At 43.4% G+C, this 26,766-nt stretch overlaps 1 protein-coding gene across 1 annotated transcript in view; it reads right to left on the bottom strand.

Annotated features, from left to right (window-relative positions):
• The window catches only part of SSU72 (SSU72 homolog, RNA polymerase II CTD phosphatase), a 50,620-nt gene that overhangs the window by 22,968 nt on the left and 886 nt on the right, over positions 1-26,766 (bottom strand). The window contains exon 2 of the mRNA XM_075839604.1: positions 3,283-3,426. Within this exon, the coding sequence (XP_075695719.1) occupies positions 3,283-3,426 (144 nt within the window). The remainder of the gene's footprint in view (positions 1-3,282; positions 3,427-26,766) is intronic.

The raw sequence follows: 26,766 nt of genomic DNA, 5'->3' as shown, positions 1-26,766 counted from the left end.
GACCCTAGGACATATCCGGATTTCCATCAGAACGAGGAAGTTCCATTCCACAAGTAATAGACAATGCAATATCCACAAGGTATAATCCAAGTTAGAGGTATCGGCTCTAACTACGTACCTGTGCGTGTCCCTTTAAATGCGGGCGTTTTGAATTTCCCACCTTCCCAGGTGGCCGCGGACCGGAAGTAGCCAGACGACATCTCCGGTTGTGGCTATTTGATTGAGGTGCGGCCACGTCATAGCCAGCGACTGAGAGGGCTATGCGGCGCTTACGAGTAGGTTTTGCTGGCGCTTCCAACCATATGGAGCAGCCGGTCCTCGTACGGTCACGCAGTCCGGCCAGAGCCTGCTTGGGAATCCCAAACCCCACACACTACCGGAACCCTGCCTAGGTTTCCTAAGGTAGGTGTTTTAGGTTGGGAGCTAAGGGACCTCTCGTTAGAAAGGGAATAGCCTAGGCTTCAGGAGGAATAGAAGGGGGAGTGCACGGACCCACCGATCTTGCCCCCTGCCACAGTTTTTTTCATGCAGCAACACAGGAGCGACGTCTCTCTGCACCTGACCCTGTGAGGACAGGAAGAATACTGGCAAGTGGGTGGTGGGAGGGGCCTTTTAACCTCTGTCTTCCTGTCCCTATAGAGGTCAATAGGGCAACCGCCTGTGATGCCTTCATGAGGGATGTACTGGAAATAGTATTTACCCTTTCACTGAAAGATTTTTACCTGGGTCGCAGTATTTTACCTACAGTAGCTTCTTAACTTTTCCCTTTACTTCCAAGCTTGTGTATACCCAATGCTTAGGGGATGGTAGGTGTTAAAAAAAAAAAAAAGTAAATATATATATAAGAGATCAGTTTTTATTTATTCATTTTACAGTGGACATGAGAGAGGAACAAAGACAGATGATAGGGTACCAGACAGTCTAGGGAAAATCCTGCTTGTCTCAACTTCATCGTTACTCACACAAACATTAGTCAAGGTCTGCAAATTTAATCCACAGCAGGTCAATTCCGGTTGCAAAAGGTGCATGGATTTGTTGTGATTTTTACACTTTAACTTCAATAGGGAAGTTAAAATCCACAATCAAGTGTTGCAAATTTTGCCCAAGATTACCTACAAATCTGCAGTAAAATCCATGTGTGGAATAAAAAATAAAAAACCCACACATGCATTGTACTCGCCTTACCAACCCCGACTGCCCCACGGTGACACTACCCTGGTCCCGTCGGTTTCCATTTACCAGCCTCCAGCGACATATGAATGCTGTAGCCAGGCTGAGAGTCCAGCAGGAAACCAGGAAAGAATTACCATGGGAGCGCCAGGAGATTGGTACAGCGAGTATTGTTTTTTTTATTTCTGGCAAAGGAAATCTGCACCAAAATCCACACGATTTGCCACCGCAGACTGTCGGCTTTGCTATGGAATTCTCCGCAGCAGATCCCACCCGTGGGGACCCGGGCCTAACTATTTGCTCACTTGTTGCATTTTTGGTAAAGAAAATAAAATCTTACCAAAACCTCTATGTGTGAACATGCCCTAAAAATCTCATTCAAATTTCTTCGGTTACCAGTTTTCTGTATTGGAGATACTCAAATCATGAACTGTTGGGGGAAGCCCTTATAAGCAGAATTGATATCACTAGGACTTTTTGCGGTCTCTTGATTTGATTATTTCTGGGCCAGAGAAATTAAAATAATGAAGGAAATAGGATTTTGATTTTGGTTTTCTTCCATCGATTCACCTGCCATAACAGTTAAGGGTTATTAGTAACAGACCATACTATACCTATTAGGGTATGTGCACACACACACTAATTACGTCCGTAATTGACGGACGTATTTCGGCCGCAAGTACCGGACCGAACACACTGCAGGGAGCCGGGCTCCTAGCATCATACTTATGTACGATGCTAGGAGTCCCTGCTACTCCGTGGAACTGCTGTCCCGTACTGAAAACATGATTACAGTACGGGACATTTGTCCTGCAGAGAGGCAGGGACTCCTAGCATCGTACATAACTATGATGCTAGGAGCCCGGCTCCCTGCACTGTGTTCGGTCCTGGACTTGCGGCCGAAATACGTCCGTCAATTACGGACGTAATTAGTGTGTGTGCACATACCCTTAATTTGACAATAGTATAAAAGATCAATAAATGCAGTAGAAGAAAGGTTCTGATAAAAACAAATGAGGCGATATATAAAGAATTATATCATATAAAAGTATAGGAATAAGGAGCAGACCATGCCATTACTTCCTACAGCACCCGTTCCTCATACAGCAGCTATGAAGAAATGCAAACAATCCGATAGAAGAATTTGCAGAAATGCTTCTTCTGGAACAATCATTTGATGGATAAAGGCCATGCAGTGTCTGGACGGTGTATTATGCCTACGTGCAGCAACACTGTCTGCATTTCTGGCCGTGCTTGGTCAAGGACAAGGTCTAATTAAATTGCTCATAGGTCATCAGTGACCCATTTCTAAACTTTTCTCTCAACTACTCCTAGAAAGAAAACATTCTTATGTTTTTGCCCTTTTCACATTTATTCTGACGTAAGGGGGCCTCCATGTTAGGAAATTTACTTTTTTTTGGAGCAATTATACAGAGGGACCTATTTATCTATTACTACAATTTGAATAACAATGCTGTTTAATTTTATAGTCCATTTGAAACGTCTTCGATTAGAGCCGAAACATAGGTCGGCTTTTAAACCTAGCACATGGAGGATGTCAGAACTGACTGAATTAGAAGGTTAATTTGGCTGTGCATGTGATAATAGAGATACATTACCCTGGCAAAGCTACAGCCAACCCAGTGAAAGATAATATGCAATGCAAAGCACTGGCAAAGTACAGGTCATTTAGCAAGAAGGTACATCATACTTACCCAAAATTAAAAACTGTACAAATTAATATTTTTCATATTTACAGCTGAAAAACTCCTTACCAGTAGTCCATGCTCAACGACAAGTCTAAAGTCTCCAATTAAGAACATGTGTGCAACACACACAAGACTTTGCAATGGTAGCATTACCATCAGGCTAAATATTTCAAGCACACGTCACTACCCAACAAACAAGAACAATTCTTTAAATAAAAATGTAAAAGAAAGAAAGTTAGATAAAACACATGCATCGGAATTCCCTGACAACCGATGATACCGCAGTATTGAGGTTATACCTTCCTACTAGGACATAGTTGAGCTGCAAACGCAATATATAGTGATTTACACCTTTGAGAGTTGAAACCTTTTTGGTTTAAATAAAATGCATTCCTGGGGATACAGTTCTTTGTCTTTCTTAAGGAGATCATTGTACATCTGTTCATATGTGGTTTTGAAATCGAAAACATTTGGCTTGTCTGGTGCTGGACCCGGGAGTTTAACATGTGTTCCTGTTCCAAATGACCGGACATTGAAGGATCGTTTGCTGAAAGAAACAAAACAAAAAGAAATAAAACCGTTAAAAACCAATGAATACTGAATATATAATCACTTCACATTCTGCAATCAGGCTATGACTGATGTTTAGGGAACATACACCAATGATAAAAGGAGGTATTCCGATTGCTAACTGAACCGATGCCCTTTTTTGTATTTATTTTTAATTCTGGTCAAAGCAGATCCACAAAATGGACACCTCAACGAAACTACAAAACAGACATTACAACACCCCGCCTGACATCCTACCCTCGCTACACCAGCTAGGAAAAAAAAAAAATATATATATATATATATATATATATATATAGATTAAAATGACAGTGCTGTAGGTTTACATAGCTTTATAAAGGGGTTGTAGTGGACAGCTGATGGCCTATCCGGTGGCTAGGTTATCAGTACATGATCTGTGGAGGTCCGACACCCGGACCCCGCACCTACATGCAATTGGCTTTGGCCACGGAGTAGCAGCCAAGCTGCAGCTCTGCTCCTATTTAAGTGAATAAGAGCAGAGCTGCAGTTCTGCAATACAGCTCCTATGCAATGTACGGAGCCGACTGCTTCCGGCACCACACAGCACATAATGTGCCACAACAACCCGTGCCCACAGGCGACCGAAGCGGCTGATTGGGTGTTGGACCCGCACCAATGATATACTGGCGACTGGTGGATAGGTCATCAGTTGTACGGCAGTGGACAACCCTTTTAACCTCAACGCCGAAGGACGGATATATCCGTCCTCTGCAGCTGCTAGTTCACGCAGGACGACGGCTATATCTGTCCTCTGATCGCGCGGGTACTGACAGTGTACCCACGCGATCAGCGGCAGGAGCATGGCTGTTATACACAGCCTGGCTCCTGCCAGAATCGAAGCTCGCTCTGATTTTGGCAGTTTAACCCATTAAATGCCGCTGTCAATAGCGACACTGACATCTAATGTGTTTCACAGAGGGAGGGAGCTCTCTCTGTTACCCCATCAGCTCACCCACAAAGAAATCGCGGGTCGCCGTCGGGTTTCCATGGCAGCCGGGGGCCTAACGAAGGCCCCCAGGTCTGTCTTCAGCAAATGCCTGTTAGGCCATGCTGGAGGCATGGTCTAATAGATTGCCTGTCAGTTCTACTGTGACAGGCAATAATGCTTTCATATACTAAGTATACCAAAGCATTATATATGAGATCAGATCGCATAGTGAAGTCCCCTGGTGGGACTAAGAAAAAAAAACAAACAAAAAACATTTACAGTCAAAATAAAACTATTTTTGCACAAAAAGAAAGTGGTTTTACTTAAAGGAACAGTGTCACCACAATTTTTTTTTTTAATATGTTAAAGATGTTAGTGCTTTATTAAAAACGTTTGGATTAATTTGTGTGTTTGTGTGTTACTTTCTTATTTTTACACTTTTTCTTCCCTATGGGGGCTGCCATTTTTTTTTCCATTTCTGTATGTGTCGATTAACGACACATACAGACATGGAATACGGCAGCTCCAGTCCCATAGGGACTGCGAACGGGGCCCGTTCCATCCACTAACATGTACGCCGCTGTGTGGGAACGGCGCATGCGCCGCTCCCACACAGTTCAATTTGAAATGCGCGCCGTCCGGCGCCATTTTCCTGTGGACCGGAAGTCGCGGCCCGACAGTAAGATTACTACTTCCGGTCGCGGCTTCCGGACTTGTGCACATGGAGCAGCGGCAGCAGACGGAGCGGATGGACCGGCGGCGACTGGAGCAGGTAAGAGATTTCTATGTATGTTTGTGTTTCAGTGTGTGTTTACTACTGTATGTAAACCTCCTACACTGTGTGTTAGCTCAAAAAATGGCGACACACAGTGTAGGAGGTTAGACCGTTCAAACCCCTCGTTTCTCCCGGCACTAGCCAGGATAAAGAAGGGGGGGATGCTGAGAGCTCACTAGAGCGAGGGATTTTTACCCAATTTTGCAGCATAAAGCAATGTGGTTGCTTTACCACATGCAATGCTGCAATTTTGGGAATGGCTCCATCTAGTGACCAGCAATGGGAAATATTATAAATTAGAATGCAATTGAATCCAATTTATAAAATATTTCCTGACTCGTGAAAAAAAAAAAAAAATTAGAACAATGTTTAATCACCTATACACTAATTGTTTAACTAAAAAAAAAAATCAAAAAATCATGTTTTGCTGGCAACACATTCCCTTTAATAAAAGTGTCAAAACAAATAACACATACACATATATGGTATCCACGCGATCGTAACGACTTGAACAATAAAATGAACACATTAAACCGCCGGATGAACAGCATCCAAATAAAAAACAAAACTGCAAAATTCTCTTATTTTTCTCCCATTTCCCCCATAAAAAAAATGAAATAAAATTTAATCTATAAGTACTATGTACCCCAAAATAGTAGTAATGAAAACTACATCTTGGTCCGAAATAATCAAGCCCACATACGGCCACATTGATGGAAAAATAAAAAAAAGTTACGGCTCTTGGAATGCGGCGATGCAAAAACAAGTAATTTTTTTCTAAAAGGGTTTTTTATTGTGCAAACTTAGAAAAACAAAACCATTGCATATTTGGTATCCCCTTAATCGTGCCGACCCATAGAATAAAGTTAACATGTTATTTACGCTGCATAGTAAATGGCGTAATAGCTGCTTATTTTCAATTCTCTCCTAAAATAAAGTTAATTGATTATAAGCATCTAAAAATGGTACAATTACAAAATACAACCCGTCCCGCAAAAAACAAGCCCTTATACGGCTATGTCGACAGAATAAAAAAAAAGTTACGACTCATGGAATGCGACCGAAATCCAAGTGTTTTACAAGTGTACGAAGACTGGGCCTTTGTTTATTTTATACCAATATATATATATTTGTTATATAGTTTACAGACCATCTACTTATGGTCAACACGCAGCAAAACGAGTTTTGTGAAAATGGCTACAAAATTATGGCGTTTTATAGCAAACACTACATTTTAACCACTACATGTGAACCCAACCGTAGACATTACTTTCCTTGCAACGAACAGCAGCTTATTACCCGACTAGTCCGCCCACCTGCACCAGTCAATAGCAGATCATTTAACATGATACACATCACATACTTTTATACCACATGTACAGGGTGTATTACGTGCAAATTTGTCCTGCAGATTTTTCTGCGGAAAATTCGCAGCGTAATGCAGCAACAGCAAAATATTTTTTTTTAAGTATTCATCTACACGTTGCAGAATCTTTCCACACTTAAAATCGACCTGCCGTGCGGATTTTAAACTTCGCAGCATGTCAGTTTATCTTGTATTTCCCTCTCAGATGTACCTGAAAAGTTTATTTGAAAAAACAAAAAACAAAGCCGGCAGCATAAAATGTGCACTTTTTTTGCATTAAAATGTAAAACCCACTTAATTTTGCAGGTTTTTTCTAAGTGCTGATTTTACACTTTTTTTTAATTTATATATATGTGGATTTTCCTTATCAAATTATGCAACGTGTACATGTAGCCTTATGCATTCCCCCACACTTCCATCTTTCCTACATTTAGGACAGCGTGGGCCTTTAGTCGTTCCAAACTTAGCTACTCTATATACGTTGCAATGCGGTTAGAACCACATTTAAAAATGCATCCAAAACCTGCATGCGTTATTACAAAGATTTGGTTCTGTTTTTGGTGTGGCTGCGGTTTAAAATGCAACTGCATATAACAAATGCACTAAATCGCAACAAAAAAGCATGCAGTTGGATAAGGATTTTATGCAGTTCTAACTGCACCATCAAAATACACACCAAGTATAATATGTTCGGTAAGAACCTATACCACACAGTATACTTACTTATTTATTTTTAACATGGGAGCCTATAGGTGACCGATGCCACGGTTTGGCATACATCACAGGTATAGGTTAAGGTTAAAAGTATAACACAGGGAGCTCCCGACATCATTATCCATTTATGGACAGTGATGTCAGGGGCTTCACCAAAGCCGGAACCACTGGCTAGAGGTTGCCAGTGCCCTGCCCGGGACTCCAGATTTGCAAAGCTACTGACATCACTGTCCATATATGGACAATCGCTTCAGGAGATTTACCAGGGCCGGCCCCCTCAACATACCTCCAATGGAAGGCCTAAATGTGATGTGAATCGGTCCTAATCCATGGGCTAGAACATCTTACTGAGCAAAGACCCTAAAAACACAAACAAAACTTAAAGGGGTTTGCCCATCAGGGACATTTATGAAATAGGTCAGATAGATGCAGGTACCATCTCTGGGACCAGCATTTATCTCTAGAACAGGGTCCCCTAATCCCCGTTCTAGCTTTTTGCTTACACTGCCGCCCGGCCACTTACAAATCCCCGTTCTACCTTTCCATGTTCCCACTGTCTCTCGTGCCACTTCATGTTTACATGGATGGAAAACACAAAAACACACGCGAGCTATGCTGTTTGCCTAATTACATGGTCAAAAATTACAGGCCTGGGAGACAGCGGGAACCGAGCAAGGTAGTACAGGGTTTAGGGGGCCCAATTCTAGAGATAGGTGCAGGTCCCAGGTGGGACCTGCATCTGACATTTATGGCATATCCTGTGGATAGGTCATAAATGTCCCTGATGGGCAAACCCCTTTAAGGGCTCAATTGCTGGTGAAAACCATGGCCGTTTAACCACAGACTGAGGCTTGTTTTCTTTTGGCCGCATCGCTTCTATAGGTGTAATAAGTTAGCTAAAAGAGACGAAAAAATAAAATTAAATTATGCAGGGGGGGCCATGGATATCTCTGCCACAGGGAATGGCGGCGTACACAAGTGTTTAAGCCCTTTGTTGCCGGGGTAGGAGGGCTACAACAGAGCTCTGTAGCGGCACAGCCGCTGCACCGCCTCGTCACACCACTTTATACCTTGCAGTTGTTTTTTTATTACTTGATACCATTGCATGGTCTACTACATACCTTTTTTTTTTTTTTTTTGCAGTATACTGGCACAACGGAGATCAAAAGGACACTTTTTGGCCTCCGTCAGGTGAGTGAAGGCCTACGGATACACAAAGCAAGTACCCTGCAACGTTTACAGATGTATACGCTAAACATACATCAGACGTGATGTGAACAGGGCCTTAGACAAACGGCTGGAGATGGAGCTTCTCCCCTCTGCCGTGTCTGAAGTAGGACCAAGATATTTTTTTTTGTACCTTTATACGTTTCCTTGCCTTTAGATCTATTTCAGGCTTTGGCTTAAAAATAAAAACACAAAACTGACAAAAATCAGCGGAAAACTCCCACCCCCAAAAAACCGGTATGAACTGACCCTTAAGGATTTTTCTAGCGAGAAAATTGATAGCCTATCCTCAGGATAAGCCATTAATATCTGCTCAGTGGGTGTTCAACTCTCAGCATCCCAAATCAGCTGTTTTGAAAGGGCCCACGCATTGGTGTGAGCGAGGCTTCCCCTTGATCGCTCACGCTGCTCAATAATGTGAAACGCTGCCTCACTTAGCGGCAGTTCACAGTATCAGTCAAGTGAATGGGAAAAGGCTGTAATTCTGTGAACCGCTTCTACAAGTATGTCCGCGTTTCACAGTATTGAGCAGTAATGGGAAGGAGCAGCGCTCGCAAGAGTACTACGGCCCCTTCAAAACAACCGATCGGTGGGGATGCTGAGAGTTGGAACCCGACTGATCAGATATTGATGACCTCTCCCGAGGATAGGCAGTCATTTCTCTCTATCCAGAAACCCCTTTTAAGAAGGAATTTTCCCAGGTTTGTTTTTTTTAACGGATTACTTATCCATAGGATAGTTGGGGGTCCAACACTCAGACCCCGAAACTGATCACCTGCCCCCGGAAACTATGCATGAGTTGCTGCCGGTAGCAGAAGGCTCAGGTCACAGTAGATCAGCCATGCTGCAGTAACCCCAGCACGGCCGTTACACATTGTTCAGAGCCATCTGCTTCCAGCACCGCACCCTACGTAACTTCTGTGCCCGGAGGCAGCCGGAACAGCGGATTGGTGCAGGGTCCGGGTGTTAGACCCCCACCAATCATATACTAATGGCCTAACCTGTGAATAGGTCATGAGTATATTTAAAAACAGCCCCTAAGTCAGTTTATCCTGGTGCCATATCTTTCTTAGGTAAGAAATGCGCAAACACCCAACCGTCCACGTGATTTAAAAAAACGTGATTCATCAGTTCCGGCCAACTTCTACAATTGCTGCGTGGTCCAGTTCTGATGCTCACGTGCCCATTGTAGGCATTTTCTGCAGTGGAAAGGGCTCAGAATAGGCACTCTGACTGGTCCGTGGCTATGCAACACTAATCACAGCAAGTCGCGATGCTCTGCGTGTTCTGACACCTTTCTATTATAGCCAGCAGTAGCTTTTCTGTGGGATAGTACCAGACGGGCTAGCCTTCATTCCCTATGCATATCAATGAGCCATGGGCACCCATGAACCCATTGGCAGTTCACCTGTTGTCCTCCCGTGGACCACGCTTGGTAGGTACTAACCACTGCATACCGGGAACACCCCACAAGTCCTGCCATTTTGGAGATGTTCTGACCCAGTCGTCTAGACATCACAATTTGGCCCTTGTCAAAGTCATTCAGATCCTTAGGGTATGTGCACACGAGAAGTGGCTTTTACGTCTGAAAAGACAGACTGACTGTTTTCAGGAGAAAACAGCTGCGTCGTTTCAGACGTAAAAGCTCCTCCTCGCATTTTGCGAGGCGTCTGACGGCCGAACATTTGAGCTGTTCTTCATTGACGTCAATGAAAAACGGCTCAAATTACGTTTCAAAGAAGTGTCCTGCACTTCTTTGCCGAGGCAGTCATTTTACTCGTCGTCGTTTGACAGCTGTCAAACGACGACGCGTAAATGACAGGTCGTCGGCACAGTACGTCGGCAAACCCATTCAAATGAATGGGCAGATGTTTGCCGCCGTATTGGAGCCGTATTTTCAGACGTAAAACGAGGCATAATACGCCTCGTTTACGTCTGAAAATAGGTTGTGTGAACCCAGCCTTACACTTGTTCATTTTCCCTGCTTCCAACACATCAACTGCAAGTACTGACTGTTCTCTTGCTGCCTAATATGACCCATCCCTTGACAGGTGCCATTGTAACGAGACAATCCATTCACTTTACTGCTTTTAACCCCTTGAGGATGCGGCCACTTTTCACTTCTGCATCGGTGCTTTCTGAAAGACAACTTTGTTTTTCCAGTGATTTAGCCGCAGGAAGGCTTTTGTTTTATTATTTGGTGGGAGGAATTGTATTTTTGACGGCACCATTTTAGGGTACGCCATTCAGCATAAAATAAAAAGTACATTTTATTCAGTAGATCTTAGGCTTTGGATTGGCATGCTAAGCCAACTCTCTGAACAAATCCCTTCCACCACAGCCATCCTGGTACGAAGGGACTGGAGTCCAAACTTTTCTAGCGAACATTAAGAGTCTCAACAGTCAGACCCACAGCAATTAAACATTTCATTACATTGTATTCCAGGATATTTTCTTACCAAACGTGTATTTATACAGATTTTTAGTATTTCAGTGTTTTCTTTAGTGTTCGTTTAGGCTCTGTTCACACTTACAATATGTTTATGTTCTTTGGGGTTCAGAACAGCAGAGCATGCTGCGCGATTCTATCAGTAAAAAAAAATTAAAGCCCGACAACGATAACAGATGTAGATTTCGAAAGGTAAATCTCATATTGCTAAGTTTTTGACACGTCAAAAAGTTTTGGTTGGTGGGAGTCCGGGTGCTGAGACCCCCACCGACAACTGGAAGAAAACAGCAGAAATGTCCGGCTCAGTGCTTGTGATCGTTGCAGGTCTCAGTACCTTGACCAAAGTCATTAAAAACGAAGAAATTATGCAAAACAGTAAGGGTATGTTCACACGTACAAAAAGTGGCTAAAAATTACAGAGCTGTTTTCAAGGGAAAACACAGATTTCAATATGTTTTTTGAAGCTGAAAATTAAGCTTTTCTTTATTTGACGGTTCTTTTGAGGTGTTTTTCATAGTGTCATGGGAAAATCCGCTCCATAAAAATACATCTCATAAACAACAACGCAGCGTATTTCCCATTAAATTTGATAGAAAGCAGTTTGTGGGCATTTTGGAAGTATTTTTCCATGCGTATATTTCAAGGCGTTTAGGCTCAGAAATACACCTGAATAAAGTACGTGTGAACATACCCTTACCCTTTCAAATCTGCAGAATGCCATATCATCAATTCCTGGTGGAAAGGCCAAGGATTTCATCCATTGTAATGTAATCAGTTTGGAAGCGTGAATTTTATTTACCTGCAGTGTGTGAAGTACACATTTTAATTCCATAGAATGGAGAAGTTTAGTCTACTACGATATCCATATACCAGTCAGAGGGAGGACAAAATTAGACTCTTTGCCTCTGACAATGGATTTAATTAAATGCTATGGACCCGTTCAGTGTGAGCGTTGGAAGCTTTTTCCGACGCATGCGCCAAGGGTCAATGCGCACACTGCATATTGCGTGCGGCAAAACCACAGCGTAATACAGTACCAGCATAGACCATAATATTCCAGGAAATCTCATGTACACACTGGTCTTTTCCCGCACGTAAAATGCCCCGCAGTGCGTATTTCCGGATCCGCAGCATGTCAATTTATCTTGCGATTCCACTTGCAAATTCACTCTCCCTAGTTCAGGAGAAATACATAGCAAAACCTGCAGCATAATAATGCCGCAAATTATGCAGCAAAACGTAAAAAGCGCACAGAAAAACGCATAAAAACAAACATGGTTCTGTGCGGTTTTTACCTGTGAATTCCCTGCGTATTGCTGCAGTTTTGGTGCGTATTTTCTGCAGCTAAATATGCAACGTTGCATGTAGCCTAAATGTAAAACAGAAAACACAACATGAAAAGGATCTTACCCAGATAATTACCATAGCCATATAAGGGATTCTTTAACCAGATTTGCAGCCGCTTTGTTATATACTGCTTGATATACAAAAATTCAATACGTGTAGCTATTTAATAGTTTTCTTGTTGTGGCCAGGGATAGTACAGGAAGAGGATTCAGCTGTGTAAATAATTGTTTATATTTTCAGATCAACATTATATGGTTAATATCCTCTTATATGTAATTAGGTTTCTAGGTATAGTCCTGTTTAAAGAGGCTCAGTCACCAGATTTTGCAACCCCTATTGCAGCAGATCGGCGCTGCAATGTAGATAAGAGTAACGTTTTTTTTTTGTTTGTTTTTTTAAACGAGCATTTTTGGCCAAGTTATGACCATTTTTGTATTTATGCAAATGAGGCTTTCTAAAGTACAACTGGGCGTGTTTACAGTAAAAGTACAACTGGGCGTGTATTGTGTGTTACATCGGGGCGTTTTTACTTTTTTTACTAGCTGGGCGTTGTGTATAGAAGTATCATCCACTTCTCTTCAGAACGCCCAGCTTCTGGCAGTGCAGACACACAGAGTGTTCTCGAGAGATCACGCTGTGACGTCACTCACTTCCTGCCCCAGGTCCTGCATCGTGTCGGACGAGCGAGGACACATCGGTACCAGAGGCTACAGTTGATTCTGCAGCAGCATCGGCGTTTGCAGGTAAGTCGATGTAGCTACTTACCTGCAAACGCTGATGCTGCTGCAGAATCAACTGTAGCCTCTGGTGCCGATGTGTCCTCGCTGGTCCGACACGATGCAGGACCTGGGGCAGGAAGTGAGTGACGTCACAGTGTGATCTCTCGAGAACACGCTGTGTGTCTGCCCTGCCAGATGCTGGGCGTTCTGAAGAGAAGTGGATGATACTTCTATACACAACGCCCAGCTAGTAAAAGAAGTAAAAACGCCCAGATGTAACACACAATACACGCCCAGTTGGACTTTAGAAAGCCTCATTTACATAAATATAAAAATGGTCATAACTTGGCCAAAAATGCTCGTTTAAAAAAAAAACAAAAAAACGTTACTCTTATCTCCATTGTAGCGCCGATCTGCTGCAATAGGAGATAGGGGTTGCAAAATCTGGTGACAGAGCCTCTTTAATTACATCTGATCTTTTAACAGTGCAGTGACTGCATACAGCTGGGGCAGAGACCACAACAATGAGTCACCACCGTATGACTCAGCTCACACACACCGCCGTTCAGGCAGCGCACAAAGGGTTCTGCCGTGTACGGAGCTGTAGAGGCTCGGTCAGTCTCCAAGGGTACAGCAAAAACCTCTGTACATGCAAAGTCATGATTTTTTTTTTGTCTGTTGGATTTATATGGAATCCATCAGAAAACTCATACGTATGAAAACAGGGGTATATGAAATTACAGTAGAGGGCACCTCTATGGAAGCCCTTTTATGACTAAGCCAGTATATAATACATATGTAATACAGGTCTGTGCAGGACTACTGCAACAGTGCTGAACCTGATGAATAAAAGCTAGTACCCTGATCTAGTATTACTCGGTATTTCAATCGCCAGAACTACAGAAAGATGTTCATGTAGATACACATGTAGATACCAGCACTCATTTCTGCACAATGACCCATCTACAATAAAGGGGTTTTCCAGGCAGTAAAAATTGATGGCCTATACTTCGGATAGGCCATCAATAGCCGATGGGTCGGGGTCTGACTCCCTCGACCCCCACCGATTAGCTGTTTTTTAGGTGTGAAGCTGCACCCCTTCAAAACAGCTGATCAGTGGGGGTCCTGGGAGTCGGCCCCCGACCAATCAGCTGTTGATGGCCTATCCGGAGGATAGACCATCAATTTTTACTGGCTGGAAAACCCCTTTAAAGTTATCCTTTGCCAGTGCCATTTTTGCCTATTGTGTAGAGCACGAACAGAGAAAGTATTGTGTAATATACAACAGGGGTGGACGAATAAAGCTGGCCATAAACTGTAGATCGTGGTCGGCCAAAAGATTATTCAGCCGACAGCTTTTTCTCCGGACTGCACCATAGACATTAAAATACTTGGCTGGAGCTTCTAGAAACCCCAACTCCAAAATTGTCTAGTTTGGCCGACTTATCTAATGTGTATGGCCAGCTTTACTGTAGGCTTGAAGAGTTAGCGGAATCCAAAAACAAGTAGGATTCTTCCCTCCTCTACAATTCACCAAGTAGCTCCAAGAACGGCTTCTAATAGATCTAGGTCACAGGAAAGTCCCAAAATAAATAAATAAACTTTAACGGTTCTGTGAGTGTTTTTTTATCCAGCAGCTAGTGAATTTTTCAAAATCCCGTTATGAATGTATAGACCGCACAGTCACTGGGGCCCTGGGTTATGAGAGAAATTGGATTGTAAGCCCACTGGGGACAAGGACTGATATAAGTGATGACAATCTATGCAAAGATAAGTGGAACATGTTGGCACTATATAAGAAACATAAAACAGGAAATATTTCCACACTGTAAATACGTAACAATTCCACCATGTCTGGTCTCAATCCAATTTGTAAGGCTCAGCTCACATCACGTCTAAACCTACCGTCAGACATATATGTGGGGAATATCGCCCACAGTATATAATGCTGACAGAAGACTCTGAAATGTGAAAACTAAATATACCAGCCCGACGGAGACCAAAAGAACACTTTTGGCCTCCGTCGGCTCACTGGAGTCCTATGGAGATGTTTGGCGTATATGCCAGGAGCTTTTGTTGGCCTATCTGTTAAATGTGATTTGAACAGAGCCTATATAGGGGTCAAAGCAAACACAAAGATTTATTAAAATAAACAGGTGATAGTGCAACAATGCTATTAGCAGCTGCAAAGACCAAACTATATGGTTGTATTCTAACATCGGGAAAAGAGAAAAAAAAAAGTGTAAACGTATACCCATGACATTAATTTTTACTTCTTACGCTACTTGAAAAAATACAGAATTTCATAAGGGCAGACATTGCTTTTTTTGTGTACGTTAGGTTTTGTATGTAAGCACAAAATAAAGAACAGTTTTACCTTTTATGTTCAGAAAAACATATGAATTTAAAACGTATGAAACGTCACATGCCTTAGGCCTCATGCACACGACCGTATTTTTGTCCACCCGTAAATACGGGTCCTCGGTCACACGTATTTGACCCGTATTGCACCAGTATTTACGGGCACGTTTTTGGCTGCAAAATTACAATGCAGTAATCGGCAGCCCTTCTCTCTATCAGTGCAGGATAGAGAGAAGGGACAGCCCTTTCCGTAATAAAAGTAAAAGAAATTCATACTTACCCGGCCGTTGTCTTGGTGACGCGTCCCTCTCTTGACATCCAGTCCGACCTCCCTGGATGACGCGGCAGTCCATGTGACCGCTGCAGCCAGTGATTGGCTGCAGCGGTCACATGAGCTGTAACGTCAACCCAGGAGGCCGGACTGTAGGAAGAAGCAGGGAGTTCTGGGTAAGTATGAACGTCTTTTTTTTTTTCCTACAGCTTTATCTATATTGTGATCGGTAGCCACTGTACAGGGTGCTGAAACAGTTACTGACGATCGTTTAACTCTTTCAGCACCCTGGACAGTGACTTTACTGACGTTGCCTAGCAACGCTCCTGTAATTACAGGTGCACACACGTAGTCAGCCGTAATTACGGGAGCCCCATAGACTTCTATGGGCTGCCCGTGCCGTAATTACGGCCTGAAATAGGACATGTTCTATCTTTTTCAATGGCACGGGCACCTTCCCGTAAGCATACGGGGAGGTACCCGTGGCCAATAGAAATCTATGGGGCCGTAATTACAGGTGTTTTTACGGTCGTGTGCATGGGGCCTTAAAGGGTAACTAAACTTTCAAAAACTTATGACAGTGACGTGTCTCAAAAAACTTCTGACACGTCACTGTCCTAAGTTTTTGAAAGTTCAGTTACCCATATGATATTGAATAAGTTTAGGTGTCAGTACCACTGCTGTCAATACTTATATTGTATTAAAATGGGAACTATAAAAAGGTTAAATTCACACATTGTGATTTTCCTACAGTTTCTGCACTGAGAAACCATGTCAAATAAGAGTACAAGGCACGTGGATGGGGGTTTAACCCGTTAGTGACCGCCCCATAGTGTTTTTACGGCGGCCACTAACGGGCCTTTTTCTGATGAATAAGCCTTTTTACCGCGCTGCATCGGAATAAACAGAGCAGGGAGCCGTTAAATCTCCCTGCTCTCAGAGGTAGCTGAGTGCTGGGGGGGGGGGTCCCTGCTCGAACAGGTGACATCGATATCAGTATCGATCTCACCCGTTTAACCCCTCGCTCAATAGCGAGCGCCGCATCTGAGTGGTTTTGGAGAGAGGGAGGGAGCTCCATCTAATCCCGACACCCAGCGATAACATTGCCGAGTGTCTGTCTCCAATGGCAGCCGGGGGCCTAATACAGGCCCCCAGGTCTGCCTAATAAAGGCCCCCAGGTCTGCCTGTGGTAAATGCCTGCTAGGTCATGCCTGGCATGACCTAGCAGATGCCTGTCCGTTTTACATGGACAGGCATAATACACTGCAATACAGAAGTATTGCAGTGTATTATAAATGTGATCGGATAATCGCATAGTGAATTGGCTTAGTGGGACTAGTAAAAAAAAAGTTTAATAAAGATTTAAAAAATAAAAAATATGAAAAACCAACTTTTTCCCCTTACAAACTGCTTTATTATTAAAAAACTAAATAAAGTAAAAAAGTTACACATATTTGGCATCGCCGCGTCCGTAACGACCCCAACTATAAACGTATTACGTCATTTAACCCGCAAGGTGAACGTCGTAAAAAATAAAACAAAGAAAATCATGCAAAAAATGCGGTTTTCTTTGAATCCAGCCTTAAAAAAAGTGATCAAAAAGTCACATCTGCTCCAAAATGGTACCGATAAAAACTACAAGTCGTCCCGCAAAAAAAAAAGCCCTCATACAACTGCATTGGCGGAAAAAAAAAAAAAAAAAAGATTTTCCTCTGCCTGCACACCGATTGTCGCAGCGTTTTTCGTCGCCGGCCATTGAGCGCCACGTGCATAAAACTCAGCTAAATACGCTCACTCTGCCTCCCATTGATATCAACGGGAGGTCATAGGCGTAAACGACCGAAGATACGGCTTGTCCCTTATTCGCGCAGTAAAAAAACGCCTCCACCTCCCATTGAAATCAATGGGAGGCATTTTCGTCCGTTTTCTGACGGGGTTTCCGCGTCTAAAAACTCTGTGTGAAGTTAGTCTCATGGCTTCAATTTTAACAGCCATGATGGGTAGAAACTAAACATTTTGCAGCATGCTAAATTATCCCATTGACTTTAACCCCCTAATGGCTAAGCTATTTTTTAAGTATTTCCATAGTCGCATTCAAACAGCTATAACTTTTTTATCTTTGCGTCGACATAGCTGTATAAGGTTGTTTTTTTTTGTGGGACAAGTTGTATTTTTAATTTTTTTTTAATAGCACATTTGGGGGTACATATAAATTTATTGATTAACTTTTATTAACTTTTTTTGGAGTAATAGAAAACAACGCAGCAATTTCGCAATTTTTTTTCTGTCCATAATTTACGCCATTTACCGAGTGGAATAAATAACAATAACTTTATTCAGCGGGTCATTGCAGTTGCGACGATTACTAATTTGTAAAGTTTTCTTATGTTTTACTACGTTTACACAGTAAAAACTTTTTTTCAAAATTATCTATTTTTGTGTCTCCATATTTGAAGAGCCAGAACTTTTTTTATTCTTCTGCCGATGCAGCTGCATGAGGGCTTTTTTTTTTGGAGTACATGCGACTTTGTTCCTTTTTTTTTTTTTTTTTTTTAAAGGCAGGATACACAGAAAACAGCAATTCTGGCAACGTTTTTTATTTTATTCTAGAAGGTGTTCGCCACGCAGGTTAAATAACGTAAAAGCTTTACCAAATGTGTAACTTTTCCACTGTTTTTTCATAATAAAGCATTTTGTAAGAGGAAAAAGTGGGTTTTTATTTAATTATTAACTTTATTAAACCTTTAACTTTTTTTTATTAGGGGACTTTATTATGCAATTTTATAATACAATGCAATACTTCTGTATTGCAGTGTATTACGCCTGTCAGTGTAAGCCAGAGGGTATGTTCACACGGCCTATTTTCGGCCGTAAACGCCCAAAAAAAATCGGAAGCAGAACGCCTCCAAACATCTGCCTCTTGATTTCAATGGAAAAAACGGCGTTCTGTTCGGATGGGCCGTTTTTTTACGTGGCCATTTTTTTCAAAAAGAAGTGCTGGTCGCTTCTTGGGACATTTTTGGAGCAGTTTTTCTTAGACTATTGAAAACAGCTCCAAAAACGGCCGTAAAAAACGCAGCGAAAACACGAGTGGCTTAAAAAACACGTCTGAAAATCAGGAGCTGTTCTCCCTTGAAAACAGCTCCGTATTGTCAGACGTTTTTGAGTTTGCGTGTGAACATACCCTAACAGGCATTAACTAGAGGCAGACCTGTGGTCCTTTGTTAGGCCCCAGGCTGCCATAGAAGTCACCGGATACCTGCGATTGATCGCATCCCAGGGTGCCAGTGGGTGAGAGAGGGAGCTCCCTCCCTCCAAAACCACTCAGATGCGGCGCTCGCTATTGAGTGCCACATCTAAGGGGCTAAACGGGCGCATTTCGATCCACCCACTCGAGCAGTGCTGCTCCAAGCACTCCGCTAACTCCGGTAGCTGAGAGCAGGGAGCTTTTACTGCTCCTGGCAGCGCTGCTTTATTCTGAAGCAGCGCCGTGGAAAGGCGTATGCATCAGAATAAAGCCCGTGAGTGGCCGCCGTGAAAAGGCGTATTGACTGTAACTAACGGGTTAATGTGTACATCAAAGTATTTCGTTTTCAATAGATAGAATAGTGCAATTCTGGCTGTTACAAAGCAATGTATACCGGACAGGAAGAAAAATTAGCAAAGTGTAAATTCTAGCTTAAGACTACGTTCACATGTTACAGTCAAATCACTGCATCTGCAGTAATTAACCGTAAATTGACCGTACATCAGAAATGTAGAATAAGATTGGGTTCACGCCAGCGTTCCCCATTCCTTTGTTCTGCTTAGTCAGAGGAGCAGAACAAGGGAAAAACCGGAAGCGCCGATTCCGTTGCACCACGGCGGCCGATGGAAGCCATTGATAGGGTTCTATCAGGGTGTCTGTGGTTTTACAAGAAACAATAGCGCAGAATGCTCAGAAGGATCTGCGACGAAGGACCTGAACAGAGCCTCCGGCGCAGGTGTGAACGAGGCCTAAGTATCAGTTTGCAATAGCCTCAAGGATTTTGTTTCTAATGGATGTCATGCTTTATCTTGGAGATTGCCATTCGTTTGGAGAGTTTTTTTCCCATTTGCTAAATTAAAGTCAAGAAACACTTGCAATTCAAAGTCTGCCTAAAAAATCTGGAAGACATTTTGAGCCATCATTTTCTGCTTGGCAAAAAAAAACACCACGTGCACATAACCTAAACTCTTAGCAGCAACATGTCTGTGTGTCATTCTGGTCCTTCTCCTAAAGACTTTTATGAGCAGCAGCATGTGTCTCCCCTCTATGCTCCCTCTACTCTCTTCATACACTTCTATGGGTAGCATGTCTATGTCTCTTATTCTGCTCCCTCTCCTTTCTTTATAGAATTAATTGGGCAGCGTATCTGTATCGCTCTCTGCTCTCCTTCCATAGACTATTGGCAGACTGAATAGACACCCCCTACAATCCATCTACTCTGTAACTAAACAGATTTTGCTTGACAACAGGGGGTGGCTAGCAGATTACAGACACCTAGTGGCAGTAACTTCACACAGATTTGCATGGATAAAATGACATTTTAAAAGTAAGCGTTCTGTATGTAAGTTCGACGCATTAGACAGGGATAAATGTATGGGCTGTAAAGCACCAGGCATGTCAGGGGCGTCCTCTTTGGGATATCTTTTTTTCTAACTACTAAAAAGTGTCATCGACTATGCTGAGGCAGAACGCCAAAAATATACTGCATCATATACAGTTATAAATCACTTCAGGACCGCCCACTGTAAATATAAGTCCACATTTACTGGGCTTTGTGCAGAACAAACTTAAATTTAAGTCCATTCTTCTGCTGGTGTTTGTGTCCCCCACAGAAGCCCCAAAACCCAGATCGGGAGGTTACCAACAGCCTCTGGTCCTAGTGACATCATTGGGACCCGAGTGCTTCAGGCTGTAATCACTAGGACAACCAATCAGGACGCTCAAAGGCAAGTTTGTTACAGTAACATTTTCCCATGGTCAGTTCTGTATAAAATTTTCTCCTATCTCCTGTCAGTGAAATCTGAGGAGAGAAAGAAGCATTTACATAGAACAGTCATACATTTTGGGAATAGTAATTCGCTATTAACTCTTCCATGACCCACTTAAATTAGCAGGCTGCTGGCACAGTCCCCGCTATTTTACATTCTCTGTGATGGCACTGCTCACTCCTGCACACATTGCCATCAACTAGTTCGGGTTGTCATTTTTACAGCCCAACCCTATACGGTTGTAGTTAACTGAAGTATAACAAAGCTCCTAGAGGGTGTGGTCATCTAATATGGCCTCATGCACACGGCTGTAGCTGTGTGCATGGTCCGTGATTACGGCACCAACGGGCCGCGGTGCGTTATCCACAGGCAGTCTGCAAATCACGGACCTTGCACACATTGATTTCAAGGAGCCCGGACTGCGGAAACCACGGTCGTGTGCATTGGCCCATAGGTTAACATGTGTTTTAGACTATACGCAATTGCTGCTCCACAACTGCGGAGAGCATACGGCCGCAAATGCACGCTCATGTGCATGAGGCCTAAAATGGGGCTATGCTGCTGTAGCAGCGTTAAGACAGTAAATATATTTTGCATCATCTTCTCAGAAGAATTAGGAGATACATTTCTGTGGTAAACATTATTGATTGAATCAACTACCTTAGAACGGAATATGAAAATAATGAGAAAAGGTAAATTTTCCCAATTTCTGCCCATTTTCCCCTCCAAAAGACGTACAAAATAAAAAGATATCAGCTCCAATTTAGAAAACTTTTAAAGCCCTGTGTCCCACAAAATAAGTAAGTATTTGGGTAGACTCCCTTTAGATTGCAGCATTCCAAAAGTTCAAGTTCTGCTCTGGGCATACAGGCCCAAAAATACTCCCCAATCATAAAACAAAGTGTAGTGACGTTTGGATTGGTGGGGGTCCAATCACTGAGACCCCCACCAATCGCTAGAACGAAGCAGCTGAAGCCATCGTGTGAGCGCTCAGCCGCTTCGTGTCTTTTCGGCTTTTTACAGAAATAAATGTATCGGTGTACGGACTCCGTAGAAAGTCGATGAATCCGTACTCCGATACATCGTCTTTCCGTAGAAAGCAAACAGACACGAAGCGGCTGAGCGCTCACACGAGTGCTTCAGCTGCTTCGTTCTAGCGATTGCTGGCGGTCTCAGTGCTCGCACCCCGACCAATCCAAACTTCTGGACATGTCACTATGACATGTCAGAAGTTTGTCAAACGTTTAGATATACTTTAAGGCTCTGTTCACACAGAGCTTTTAGCCGCGATTTATGCCGCGGAAACAGTGGCAAAAAACGGCCGAAATTGACTCGCATTGTGTTTCCACACAGACGGCGCACACAACTGAGAATGGAACGGCTCCCGTTCGCATTCTCAATGAGGATGTATGTGCCGTATAGCATCTCTGTATGTGTCGGTAATCGACACATACAGAGATGGAAAAAAAAAAAATGGCAGCCCCCATAGAGAAGTAAAAGTATGAATACATTAAAAAGTAAAACATGAGAACACAAATATTTTTGAAAATATATTAAAAGCAATATCAAAATAAATACATGACACCTTCCCTTTAACGACCGGGCCTGAAAAGGCCTTAAAGAGGCTCTGTCACCAGATTTTGCAACCCCTATCTGCTATTGCAGCAGATCGGCGCTGCAATGTAGATTACAGTAACGTTTTTATTTTAAAAAAACGAGCATTTTTGGCCAAGTTATGACCATTTTTGTAGTTATGCAAATGAGGCTTGCAAAAGTCCAAGTGGGCGTGTTTAAAAGTAAAAGTCCAAGTGGGCGTGTATTATGTGCGTACATCGGGGCGTTTTTAATACTTTTACTAGCTGGGCGTTCTGATGAGAAGTATCATCCACTTCTCTTCAGAACACCCAGCTTCTGGTAGTGCACAGACACACAGCGTGTTCGAGAGATCACGCTGTGACGTCACTCACTTCCTGCCCCAGGTCCTGCATCGTGTCAGCCACATCGGCACCAGAGGCTACAGTTGATTCTGCAGCAGCATCAGCGTTTGCAGGTAAGTCGATGTAGCTACTTACCTGCAAACGCTGATGCTGCTGCGGAATCAACTGTAGCCTCTGGTGCCGATGTGTCCTCGCTCGTCTGACACGATGCAGGACCTGTGAGTGACGTCACAGATCTGCCCTGCCAGAAGCTGGGCGTTCTGAAGAGAAGTGGATGATACTTCTCGTCAGAACGCCCAGCTAGTAAAAGTATTAAAAACGCCCCGATGTACGCACATAATACACGCCCACTTGGACTTTTACTTTTAAACACACCCACTTGGACTTTTGCAAGCCTCATTTGCATAACTACAAAAATGGTCATAACTTGGCCAAAAATGCTCGTTTTTTAAAAATAAAAACGTTACTGTAATCTACATTGCAGCGCCGATCTGCTGCAATAGCAGATAGGGGTTGCAAAATCTGGTGACAGAGCCTCTTTAATGACCAGCTACATTTTTAAATTTTTGTCTTTCAGCAGCCATATATATATTTTTTTCATTGACGTGTCTGTAGTATGCCTTGTTTTAGGAGTGAGAAATAGTTGGTTTTTTTTCGCAGTCTGGGGGTAGGGAAAATGTACTTTCACACCGTGAATATAGGAAATAGCGATTCTCAGCATAGTTTTTCTTGTTTATTTTTTAGACCGTTCATGTTTCATGCTAAATAACCTGTCAAATGAATTCTTCAGGTTATCGAGGTGGTGTGGATATCTAATATGTGTAGGTTTTTTGTTTTTATGTGATGTAGAGGCAATAAAATATATATTTTATGCAAAATAATGTCGTTGGGGGGGGGGGGGGCACGACGACACTTTTTTTTAATCCCATTAAGGGAGAACGTTACTTAAAACCATCTTTTACTTGTAAAGTATTAGCATACTCCTGTATGCTAATACATTATACTGTCAATTTGACACAGGCTGCTGTTAGGGCAGAATATAGTGTTCTAACAGCAGGCAAACAGAACAGACAGCCCTGGGGTCCTTTCTAGATCCCAACGGCTGACTGCAGAGGGAAAAAAGTGCTTTGTGAGTGCGTGAAAAACGCATGCCACTCGCAAAGCACACTGATGCATGACGCAATGCAGATTTACACGTGTAAATCTGGCCCGTGTGCGCTGAGTCATTGCATCTGTGCTTTGCAAATGGCATGTTTCACGCACTCGCACACGAAAACGCACCAATATGGGTCATCCAGTGAGTTTCACACAACGAACTCTTGCTGCGTGAAAACGAACGCATGCATGCGTGAACAGCCCCATCGAAATCAATGGGTCCGTGAGCGATTTCCACGCACCGCACACGGACGAGTTTTACGCTCATCTGAATGAGCCCTAACAGGGAGCATCGAACACAGCAAAAGACGCAGAGCGACGGTGGGGGTCTCAGCACTCAAACCTTCTGATAGGTCTCTGACATCTCAAATGTTTTCGAAACTTCATATTCTACATAGGCACGCAGCACAAAACATCCAGCGTTAGGGCTGCGTCACATAAGGCCCTGACTCGGCCCGGCATCAAAACCGCGGCCCGATGTCAGCCGGAGAAAATCCCGGGGAGGGGGCAGAGCTTTGAGGGGAGTAAATTGTTTTTTTAATTGTAATATTCGATCATGAAGGGGGGGCTGCCAGTTTCCTGTTATGCTCCTGGTCACAGAGTGAAATCTACGCCAGCTAGGAGCTTGCGCAGATCTCTGCCTGTTTCTGTTGTCCCACCCGTTACTTTGACAAAAATAAAAACATGCATCAATTGTACAGCCTGAATAGACAGAAGGGAGATGTCAGCCGGCAGCTATGTTTCCTGACCACATACAAACATGGATGGAAAGCTTGACCAAGCAAATAAGGAAAATAAACAGATACGCTGCACTCCGCTTTTTCCCGGCCTTAATAAATTGACCCCATTAGATATTTGCTATTCACGCAACTTCTTTTAGGCCAGGATCACACACACCATTTTAATGCAGTTTTTCAGTCAAAGCCAGAAGTGGATCCAAAAGGAAGGTGAATTTTTTTTTAAATAGCGGACGTATTGAAAAAAAATAAAACGGTGTGTGATTCTAGCCTTAAAGGGGTTTTCCAGCCCCTAAAAAAAACCTCAGGATAGGCCATCAATAGCTGATGGGTTAGGGTCCAACGGTCGGGAACCCGCCGATCAGCTGTTTTGAACGGGACACAGCGCTCGTACTAGCGCTGCTTCCCCTTCATTTCCCTTACTTACTCACGCTGAATCACCTACACGATTCACAGTATTGCTTTCTCCCATTGAAGTCAATGGAAAAAAGGCAAGCAGCACGTCCATTCAAAACAGCTGATTGGCAGGGGTCCCGTCAGTCGGACCCCGACCCTTCAGCTATTGATGGCCTATCCTGAGGATAGGCCGTCAATTTTTAGGGGCTGGAAAATCCATTTAACGGCCGCCCACCCTCTTGACGGAAGGCGGTGTAGGTGCTTCTACAGCGACGTCTTTTGGCGTTGCTGTAGAGGAAGCTGATGAGCGCTCCTGTGAGTAACTTACAGCTCCTGATCTTAGAGCAGCCTGATAAATACAGCTGAGGTCGGAAAACATTCAGATCCCAGCTGTTTAACCCTATGATCGCAGCGATCCATGACATGATCAAAGTGAACTCCTCCCTTTAATCGTGTCACGGGAAACCTGGTGACCTGATTCAAGACCGAGAAATCCCTAAAAAGGACCCCAAGGCTGTCTGTTCAGTTTGCCTGCTGTTAGGACACACTATGTTCTGCCCTAACAACAGCCTGCGTCAAAGTGACATAGTATATTTTATTAGCAAACAGGAATATGCTAATATTTTTTTTTTTTTTTGGAACAGTATAAAAATCTTTAACGGCTTTTTACTTTTCTTTTTATTAGTCCCCCTAGGGGACTTGAAGCAGCGATTGCTGAATCGCTTGCATGATATACTGTAATACTAATGTACTGCAGTATATTGTGATTCTGACAGTCTCCTTTGAAGCCCTGCCGGAAGCGTGTTTAAGGGGGTGCCCCCGATTCGAACAAATTAAATGCAGAGGTCGCGATTGACCGACATTTAAATGTGTTAAACGGGCAGAATCAATCGATTCCACCCATTGCTGGCGGCTGTATAACACAGCCGTCGCCGCTGTGTATGGAGCAAGCTCAGCCCGCTCCATACCTCCCCATAACGGCTGCCGCGTACCAGTACGTGACATGTCGTTAAGAGGTTAAGTAAAGTTCTCCCTTAATGGCATAAAAAACAAACAAAAAAAACAACAGTCCAGGTAACCAGCGATTCGCAACGCCGCCCACTGTCTATAAGAACCTGTAATGAAGGCAGCGCAACAAAGTCATCGTGTAGCCCGGGCCTAAAAGAGAATTGACAGACCGCTGAAATCAGGGCACCTGTCACCGCAGGATCATGTACAGGACAGGTTCCCTTTAACCCTGATGCCACCACATTTGGTTCTGCAGGATATTGCCATAGAATAGAACGGATAAGCAGCTGCCAGGATTCTCTGGGGCCCCTTAGGGTCCTTTTACACCGGCGGACATTCTGCTCCACAAGTGAGCGACAATCCACAGTACAGATTGTTGATCGGCGCTTGTTTGCTCCATTTAAACTGAGCAATAATCGCAATGTACGGTGACGAACGATCGTTATAGGGGTTTTCCCATCTAAGACATATCCACAGGATAGATGCGGGTCCCACCTCTGAGACCTATATCAAGAATGGGGCTCACCCGACCTCCATTGTGCGCGGTGCAGTGGCCGCAGAATCCCAGTGATGACTAGTGTCGAGGAAGCCGAGCACGGCGCTCTCCATTCTGTTCAACGGGAGTTACATGAACCGCTGGGCAAGCGCTTCTCGGCTGTTTACGTAACAACCACGCAAAAGAATGGAGATGCGCGACCTCCTCCCCACTAGTCCCCGTCTAGATTACCAGCGGACGCATAACAGGTCGTGTGACCCTTCTTGATCCAGGTGCTGGGACCACATATTAGACATTTATCGCATGTCCTGTGGATATTTACACCGGGAAATGAACTGCCAACAAGCAACCATTTTACTGGCCACGTAAAAGATCTGATCAGTCGACGAACGAG

The sequence above is a fragment of the Rhinoderma darwinii genome, chromosome 10 (assembly GCF_050947455.1).
Source record: "Rhinoderma darwinii isolate aRhiDar2 chromosome 10, aRhiDar2.hap1, whole genome shotgun sequence".
NCBI lineage: Eukaryota > Metazoa > Chordata > Amphibia > Anura > Rhinodermatidae > Rhinoderma > Rhinoderma darwinii.
Note: the sequence above shows the minus strand (reverse complement) of the source record. Positions and strands in the feature narration are given on the sequence as shown.